This window comes from Sinocyclocheilus grahami, unplaced genomic scaffold (genome assembly GCF_001515645.1).
Source record: "Sinocyclocheilus grahami isolate Dianchi unplaced genomic scaffold, SAMN03320097.WGS_v1.1 scaffold39.1, whole genome shotgun sequence".
NCBI classification, from domain to species: Eukaryota; Metazoa; Chordata; class Actinopteri; order Cypriniformes; family Cyprinidae; genus Sinocyclocheilus; species Sinocyclocheilus grahami.
This window is the reverse complement of record NW_015505218.1, coordinates 3,385,947-3,395,642: the sequence shown is the minus strand read 5'-3', so window position 1 is coordinate 3,395,642 and position 9,696 is coordinate 3,385,947. Positions and strand designations below refer to the sequence as shown.

General features: G+C 40.2%; 1 protein-coding gene and 1 pseudogene across 2 annotated transcripts in view; one reads left to right on the top strand and one right to left on the bottom strand.

The window, feature by feature from the left end:
- LOC107581999 (septin-4-like) overlaps window positions 1-1,362 on the top strand; it is a 12,362-nt pseudogene extending 11,000 nt beyond the window's left edge.
- Window positions 1,363-3,177: 1,815 nt separating this feature from the next.
- The window catches only part of LOC107581939 (max-binding protein MNT-like), a 22,737-nt gene continuing 16,218 nt past the window's right edge, over window positions 3,178-9,696 (bottom strand). Inside the window, exons 5-7 of one of the 2 annotated variants that reach the window (XM_016267632.1) lie at window positions 6,228-6,420; window positions 4,937-5,328; window positions 3,178-3,834 (exon numbers count right to left, since the gene is read on the bottom strand). In XM_016267632.1, the coding sequence (XP_016123118.1) occupies window positions 3,547-3,834; window positions 4,937-5,328; window positions 6,228-6,420 (873 nt within the window). In that variant the 3' untranslated portion in view covers window positions 3,178-3,546. The other variant, XM_016267631.1, reaches the window with a different exon arrangement.

Here is a 9,696-nt window from a genome sequence, read left to right as displayed (position 1 = left end):
GGCGTTGTTGAGCGCTCCAAATGCAAACTTTGCATGCAACAATCAGGCAGCAATTGACAGCACTCTGATCTAGTGGCATACAGGCATCGTCAGATTGACAGTACTCTAGCCCAATAATGTTGGGGGATCCAGTGGGGGCAACAGTCATATTTCAGGGTGACCGTGCCACTCTTTATCACAACCCTGCTAAAAGTGCCAGTACGTGCGCTCATTGGCGCCCTAGGTGACCGCCTACCTCGCCTATGCCTAGAAACAGCCCTGCATGTATGCTATATGGGGGTTATTTCATGTATGTTATATTTGCAGCAGCAATATTTCTTACATGCTCACAGCAGCACATTGTGGATGTGTTGGCAGTAGCAAGTCTGCAGCAGCAGCAGCGTAGCAGATCTATTCCGCCAAGACCAAATACATTAACATTGTCATGTACATTACCATGCCAATCCCTCCGAGAGTTGTCATGACAGAAATATATATATATATATAGCATATCTCAACTACTTAATTGAACTGTATCGTTGCTATTATGAACATGATTTTCTGTAAAGCTGTTTTGAAGCCATGTGTATTGTGTAAAGAACTATTCAAATAAATGAGTCGACTCTTGCAGTGGAGAACCCTGCTCACTCCGACTTCCTGAAGCTGAGGAACACATGCAAGACCTGAAGGATGTGACACGGGAAACCCATTACGAGAATGACCGCACTCAGTGCATCCAGAATATGACCCACATGGTGGTCAGGGAGAGGAAACACAGGTCAGAGGATGAACTGACAAGATGATCACATCAGACTATATTCTGCAGTGCAAACGAATGGTGTGCTTATTCATGATCATGATGTTTCATCACTGACCTTCCTGTGTGGTTTATGTTACTGTTTGTTTCATCCAGTCTGTGTGGCTAAGAGACAGTGCCTCTGATGCCTGTGGACAGCGAGACTGAGCGCCTTATTTGGGAGAAAGATGAAGAGGTAATACGGGTTTGTTTTTTAATTAGATCCATACAAATGTCTTCATTCTCTTCAGAATGGATACTAACTTACCATTCACACCATACTAACTACTATTTTTTTAAACATTAAGTGAAAGAGTAGGTATTTACCACATGGGCTTCAGAATAGCTAGAATACTACTAGGATATTACTAATGTCTGCCATATTAAAATGAGTATGTTATATATTAAGATTAGTATGTTAGCATATTTCAACAAAGCCAGTGTTCAAGTCTCTCATTTCATTAAAGTTCTCTGATAGCTGTAATTAATATTGTGTTTTTTTGTTTTGTTACTTTCTCCTTCTGCAGTTGCACCGAGTGCAGGAAGTTCTGGAAAGGATTCAGGAACAGATGCGTCATGGACATTAAGACATATGGCTTGAGATGTCAAAGGTTTAAGCTGCCGGATACTGCAGTGAATATTATCTTGTTGTTTGAAGGACTGTGTCCTAAATTAGCTGTCTGAAAAGGTATGAATACATCTACATAAATACTTTAAATATTTTAGATGGAATGTAAATATGACTGTTGTGATACATAAGAAATACGACTAATACAACTGAACCTGTAAATGTCATAAGATTTATTATGAATCGTCAATATGTTTTTTTTTGTAGTAATCTAGCATATTTTAATACGTTTTATTACTATTTTAGTTAAACATGGTGGACAATTCGATCTTAATGCAGCCCAAAATGTACAGGCGATATATAACTTAAACTTTCTCCATAGGGAAAATGCACAGTTTTCATATATTCATATATAATATCAATGTAGAATGAGGTCTAACGGTCCCGCCCACATCATACAGTATGATACATGGTCCCAAAAAATCAAAAAAGGGGAGGGATTAACATTTAAACAAACAAACAAAAACTGCAATCTACATGCAAAACCAGGCATCAGTATAATCCTAAAATACATACACATATATGTGAATGCGTGCATATACCTCACATATATACATACATCCATACACATATATAAAAAAAAAACATTAATAAATTTCACAAAGGTTAGGCTATTTTTTTTGTTTGCTTGCTTTTTAACTGAGTGTGAAGCACAGTATGTATCATTCCATCTTCACATCCCCAAAAAAAGAAAAAGGAAGTCAAATCCAAACCTCAAATTTTTTTTTTTTGCAGCAGAAAGAGGATGTTAAGACCAGGAATCACAGTGTTCCGTTTGAAAGTGACAGTAAAAATGCAACAACGTGGCGTACCTAACCATCGACAGCAAACCATTAAGATTACACAAGGAAACGGTCAGATGGCTAACTTTGTGCAGGTTCAACCAAGCGAGTGCATTGAGAATGGCAGGCCGACTTTATGAGAAGCACTGCTATTGGCAAAGGGGCTTTTTGTCTTGAAAACAGAAAACAGCATGTTTTAACCTCCTAAAATCCTTATTAACAAGCGCCTACTTCACGACAATTTACACAACCACGCGTAGTAATGAAAAATGGCTGTGCGCCGATGAACGTACAATGGACACACAACAGCACCGATTTACACTGGACGCCACCTATGAACGTGCGCGCGGCGTGACGTTAACGTATTTTCGAAGACTTCTATCGACGTTCTTCATTGTGTTGCTACAAGCACGAGAACATTGGTAACTGCTGATCTGAAGAAACGGAAATGCCCGACTATCACACGCTGTAAGTAACGTTTTTAATCATTTGAAACGTTATTCAAGTATTACTAAGTATTATTAAGTTAAACATCTGAGCACTTGTTATTAATGCTTTAATGTACTTTCAAATACATGTCTTTCTCAGATGTTGAATTGTATATTGGTTGAGTTTCCTTACAACCCATTCGCCTCGACACTTTTTTTTAAGACTTTGATTGCCAACAGATGTCTGTGACTGTAGGTCAGGTCAACATTGCTTCATATTCAACAATGTTGTTGTTGTTGCACCGCGTAGGCAGCAGGTGGCGCCACTGGGCTTGAATTGGGGCTTAGGCACTTACATTTGCTCGCAAGTACAAAGACACTTTGAGAAACCTGATCTGAGTCTGATTGTACCTGTTGTTTGTTTGTTTTTTAGTCAAAAGCCCCGTATGAAGAGTTTTAAAATCCCCCAAAATATAGTTACACAGTAAACGTTTTTCTGCATGCTTTCAGTACTGACCTTTAAGCACTCGTTTTTGAATAAAGTGGAGATTTTTTTTTAGTGAATGAATGTAAAGCGTGAGATAAATTGCATACAGAAAAAAGGACACGAGGGAAAGAGAAGAATGAATTGATTTGTTTCAGCACTCCACTCTCACATTACTAAAAGACTGACCAATGTCTTCGAATTTGCAAGTGCATTACATGAAATTCATTCCAACGCTGCATGGCAAAAGACACGCAAGCCCCTTCTACAAGCAAAAGAGGACACGTTCCGATCCTGACGAGGTCCTGGCGTGTAGGAGTGACAGTAGTGATTTTCTGAACAGGATCTAGTAGTCCTTTCCGCGATTAGCTCTTCGTCTTTAGTCTCTCTTGCTCTCGCTTTGCGAGACCTCCATTCATGGAAGTCGTTCTGTGCAGCCTCTCTTTTCTTCAGGCCAGCTTTAGCGTGCTGATGGGAAAAGGAGGAACAGTTACCATAGTCACCGGATTGAGCACCGTCTGGCCCACCAGCCCGGTGTGATGGTGAGCGACCACGGCTGTTGGCTTTCCCACAATGGTGGCCTGCTGGCCTGTGACCGGCGTGCCGTTAACTTGGGCGTGAGTGTGCGGGTGGTGCGCCAACGTGTGCGTGATGTGACCCACCATCGCCGCCTGCGAGACAGCCACCGACTGCGGGTAAATGGCGGCGGGGAGGTGGGCCACGGGATGCACGGTGATGTGTCCGATAGGCTGGCCGCCACTAGAGGGCGCAATGTGCGCCAGATGTTTATGCCCAGCTGGGATGACGTGGTTGACCGCTTGGATAACGGACGCATGGGATACGGAGGCGTGGGTGATGACAGTTGGCTGAGGAGGGGAAATGATGTGGGAAGGGGGCGCAGGGGCGATGGCTTGAGGGGTGACCACTGTGGGCTGGGGTTGATTGGGTGGAGCAGAGGTTGGTGTGGTGGGTTTGTGTTGTATGGAGATATGTGTAGGGAGAATGGAGGGTGGAGGCATGGCAGCGCGGGGCTCTGACGGCGCCGGTGCAGACGGTTTGGCCGCACAAGACGAGGGCGGGGAGGAGAGGATGTCATCATCTACATCTTGGTCGAAGTTGTCTTCACCCTCTGAAAAGAGCGGAAATGATTCATGGTAATTCGATTTTACCTTGTGTCTTAGCCCTGATACACATTACAATTAATCATATCAGGGGGAAAATGTATGTTTGATGTAATATGAAATAAATGTAAATTTGGGAAGGAAAATGGCCTGTTTAATTGTACACACCGTGAAAAACGAAGAAAAACGGATTCTGGTGCAAAAAACCTCAACATAGGGGAAAAATAAATAATAAAAAAAAGGTAAATAAATAAAATAATAATAATATCAGATCTATTTCTGGTGTAAAAAAAAAAACTAACAACTTTAAAAAAAAATAAAGTGATTAAAATAAACATTCTATTTTTTATCAAATACATTTTAAAAAAATTATAATGATTAAAATAATGGTTTTCTTTTTAGTATATTTTTAAATACAACTTATTTCTGTCATGAAAAACCTATATTTTCAGCAGCAATTACTGTCTTCCATGTCACATGATCATTCAGAAATAATTATATGCTGATTTGCTGCATAAGAAACATTTCTTATTATAAATAGTTGAATAGCTGTGCTGCTTAATATTTTTGTGGAAACTGTGATTTTAAGTGATATATATATATATATGTGTGTGTGTGTGTGTGTGTTGTACCTGATGCTGTTGATGTGGAGGCCTGATCATCTTCCGGTTGGACAGTTTGTCGGAGTAGTCTGTCGATCTCCAGGAGGCACGGTGATGTGTCCGATAGGCTGGCCGCCACTAGAGGGCGCAATGTGCGCCAGATGTTTATGCCCAGCTGGGATGACGTGGTTGACCGCTTGGATGACGGACGCATGGGATACGGAGGCGTGGGTGATGACTGTTGGCTGAGGAGGGGAAATGATGTGGGAAGGGGGCGCAGGGGCGATGGCTTGAGGGGTGACCACTGTGGGCTGGGGTTGATTGGGTGGAGCAGAGGTTGGTGTGGTGGGTTTGTGTTGTATGGAGATATGTGTAGGGAGAATGGAGGGTGGAGGCATGGCAGCGCGGGGCTCTGACGGCGCCGGTGCAGACGGTTTGGCCGCACAAGACGAGGGCGGGGAGGAGAGGATGTCATCATCTACATCTTGGTCGAAGTTGTCTTCACCCTCTGAAAAGAGCGGAAATGATTCATGGTAATTCGATTTTACCTTGTGTCTTAGCCCTGATACACATTACAATTAATCATATCAGGGGGAAAATGTATGTTTGATGTAATATGAAATAAATGTAAATTTGGGAAGGAAAATGGCCTGTTTAATTGTACACACCGTGAAAAACGAAGAAAAACGGATTCTGGTGCAAAAAACCTCAACATAGGGGAAAAATAAATAATAAAAAAAAGGTAAATAAATAAAATAATAATAATATCAGATCTATTTCTGGTGTAAAAAAAAAAACTAACAACTTTAAAAAAAAAATAAAGTGATTAAAATAAACATTCTATTTTTTATCAAATACATTTTTAAAAAATTATAATGATTAAAATAATGGTTTTCTTTTTAGTATATTTTTAAATACAACTTATTTCTGTCATGAAAAACCTATATTTTCAGCAGCAATTACTGTCTTCCATGTCACATGATCATTCAGAAATAATTATATGCTGATTTGCTGCATAAGAAACATTTCTTATTATAAATAGTTGAATAGCTGTGCTGCTTAATATTTTTGTGGAAACTGTGATTTTAAGTGATATATATATATATATGTGTGTGTGTGTGTGTGTGTTGTACCTGATGCTGTTGATGTGGAGGCCTGATCATCTTCCGGTTGGACAGTTTGTCGGAGTAGTCTGTCGATCTCCATGATGTCTATACACTGGCTCAACTCATTCTTCAGCTCTGCGAGTCTTTGCTGAGTGGCGATCTTCTCCCGTGCCAAGCGCTCCATCTCGTGCTCGTACTCCTTTTAAATAGTGGAATAGCTGTGCTGCTTAATATTTTTGTGGAAACTGTGATTTTAAGTGATATATATATATATATGTGTGTGTGTGTGTGTGTGTTGTACCTGATGCTGTTGATGTGGAGGCCTGATCATCTTCCGGTTGGACAGTTTGTCGGAGTAGTCTGTCGATCTCCATGATGTCTATACACTGGCTCAACTCATTCTTCAGCTCTGCGAGTCTTTGCTGAGTGGCGATCTTCTCCCGTGCCAAGCGCTCCATCTCGTGCTCGTACTCCTTTTCTTTCCGTTTCAAAGTCTGCAAGAAACACGATACATAACTCTTTGTATCCTCTGCATTTTAATATGCACATGAAGCATTCACTGCGCAAACACTCGATCACACACGTTCTGGTTTCAGTATGACACGTTTCTCAATCAGCCAACAAATGCGTTTCAACAATTAACTGATGTCTAAGCTTAAGAATACACAATGGCTGTAAAGTCTCTACTTCCTGTTTATATATAATAACGAATTACTAGTAGATATAAGAACATGAGGTCATCATAACCATATTCCAAAACCTGTAGAGGAGACTCAACTCACAATTAATTAACATAGTTGATGTTGCTAAGCTAAATGATCATTCAAAACATTGTACACAAAAATTAAAAAATAAAGTAATCTACACATCACATGACACGAAGCCTCTATTCATCAGCCAAATAAAAGCTCTTTGATTTGAAATGTAGTGGGTGACCACACGAGGAGGGCCATTTTGAGATCACATGACAAGCCAAATAGGCCTACTATTTGTTTTATCTCAGTATTTCAACTACTATCATTTTGACTGCTGGATTTATTAAATCTCGGCTCAGGGCCAACAGTGCATTTGTATGGTGGGATCAACAACTTAAAAGATTTGCTTTTGTGTGATACTACATTCGTGAAACTAGTCCTGCGTTCCAATTCACAGGCTCCCTACACAGTGTTCACTGCACCCTACTCCATGAGCATAGGATATCAGTTGAAATTCACTTGACAAAAAGTGTTCATTTAATTGCCCTGCATTTGAGAGGAGTTCGAGGTACGATACTTCGGTAAATAAATATACATGACCACAGGTTTGTGTACATATCCATATAATACATCTATATGTATTTATATAAATATGCATTTATTAATTTAATGTCATATTTTAAAGCGCTAAGCGCGATGTTTAACACTAAAAACATTATATGCCAGAGCCTTGACTCCTTTCCACTGCCTTTATTGCTTCAAGTGCTGGACTGCTGTGCAGTGACTGGTGGGTAAATTTTCCTCTCCACTTCCTGTGAAGTGATGAATCCATGTTCCCCCATTCCCTTATTTCCTATGTTGTTTGCAGTGCCCTTTGAACTGAACATGTTCACTCCCCTCAGACTGGAATGTGAAGTCCACCCTGTGAAGTCCACTTTACAAGACACTTACAGCAGAATGGAACACACCTTAGGAGTCAAAATAACGCAAACATACAGAAATAACTGAGTGCACCTTTTTAAAAGAGAGCAACAGTTTAATGTCATAAGGGAAGAGAAGAAGGGAGGGATGAAAAGAAGGAATGTGGCAGTCACACAGGCAAATGGTTTGACCCACTTTTTGTGTTAGTCGGCTGACCACGGGACATCAAACCAGGCTAATGGAAACAAACTGTTTAGACATTTAAACTCTTGAAGAGGAGCAGGTATGACAGAATGTTTAACATATGTGCTCATACAATTTTAGGAAACAAACTGTCCACGGAGCAAAGCAGTTTACACACCCCACCCCGTCTGTCGTGACGCCTCTGACACACTCACATCAGCCAGTTTCCTCCTCAGTCCCTCCCTCACCTATGCTCTTGCCAAAGAAACTGTGACAACACGGAGTCCCGTAGAGTCAGAGGACTGCAGTATACATGATAACAGCACGTTTCTGAGAGCTGAAGAATAGAAAGCAGCGAGACAGTGAGCATGCACGAAGATAGAGTGATGTGCAGAGATGGGTGTCTGGGATTATATAACACACTGATACAGTATTAAGGGAATATGAATGCGACTGGTGCAGTAGGTTGAGAGCACAGGCAGAGAGAGAGAGAGTCCGTCCTAGTGAAGCCTGATCCAGGATTAGTCAGATTGGACTTTCTGGCCCTAAAGCCCCTTCACACAGCAGGTCAACACCAATAAACACACACAGAGCAATACATACAAGCCAACACCTTCTGTTTTCTACACAGACGGTATACAACCAGCACTATTAAAATGTATTCTATTAAATCATTAAACATTTTGCAAAAACAGTGTTTTTGAACCTTTAAAGGGATACTCCACCCCAAAATGAACATTTTGTCATTAATCACTTACCCCCATGTCGTTCCAAACCCCTAAAAGCTTCGTTCGCCTTCAGAACACAATTTAAGATATTCTGGAGGAAAACCGGGAGGCTTGTGACTGTCCCATTGACTGCCAAGTAACTTACACTGTCAAGATCCAGAAAAGTATGAAAGATTCATCAGAATAGTCCATCTGCCATCAGTGGTTCAACCGTAACGTTATGAAGCGACGAGAATACTTTTTGTATGCGAAGAAAACTAAAATAATGACTTTATTCGTCTCCTCTGTGTCTCTGCATCACCGTAGCACCATTTTGGAGAATGTCCGCTGAACGCAAGCAGCGTATGCTCTTCTGTGTCAGCCGCGACACAAGGATACGTTTTCTACGTGTATTTACGCTTTGATTTGAACGAAAACAGCGCATCCGTGCAGCGCCAAAATGGTGCTACAGTGATGCAGAGAGACGAATTGTTGAATAAAGTCGTTATTTTTGTTTTCTTCGTGTACAAAAAGTATTCTCGTCGCTTCATAACGTTACGGTTGAACCACTGATGGCAGATGGACTATTCTGATGATGTCTTTCATACTTTTCTGGCTCTTGACAGTGTAAGTTACTTGGCAGTCAATGGGACAGTCACAAGCCTCCCGGTTTTCATCCAGAATATCTTAAATTGTGTTCCGAAGACAAACGAAGCTTTTACGGGTTTGGAACGACATGGGGGTAAGTGATTAATGACAAAATTTTCATTTTGGGGTGGAGTATCCCTTTAATTGATTATATTAGGCTGCAGCTGAAAGTTATTTTAACATTGAAATAAAATTACACAAACACTCGCTATGCACTAAATGTAGGGATGCACAGATATTAAAATTCTGTCTGATATTGAGAAGCCATATAAACACATACACAACACAAAAGTTTGGGTTTATACCATTTTTTTAAAGGTTTTTGGAAATAATTATTTTATGTTGTTCACCAAGGCTGCATTTATTTGTTAAAAAAAAATTCAAACAGTAATATTGTGAAATGTATTATTTATACATTTTATTATTATTTATTACTTTTTACTATTTATTACAATTAAAATATTTCTATTATATATTAAAATAAATTCAAACTGATTTTTTCCAGATTTTTTGATGAATAGAAAAGTTCAAAAGAACAGCATTTACTACATTTACTTTAAAGGTGACATATGACAATCTGACCCCCCCCCCCCCCCCTTTTTTCAGCCTTCTCACG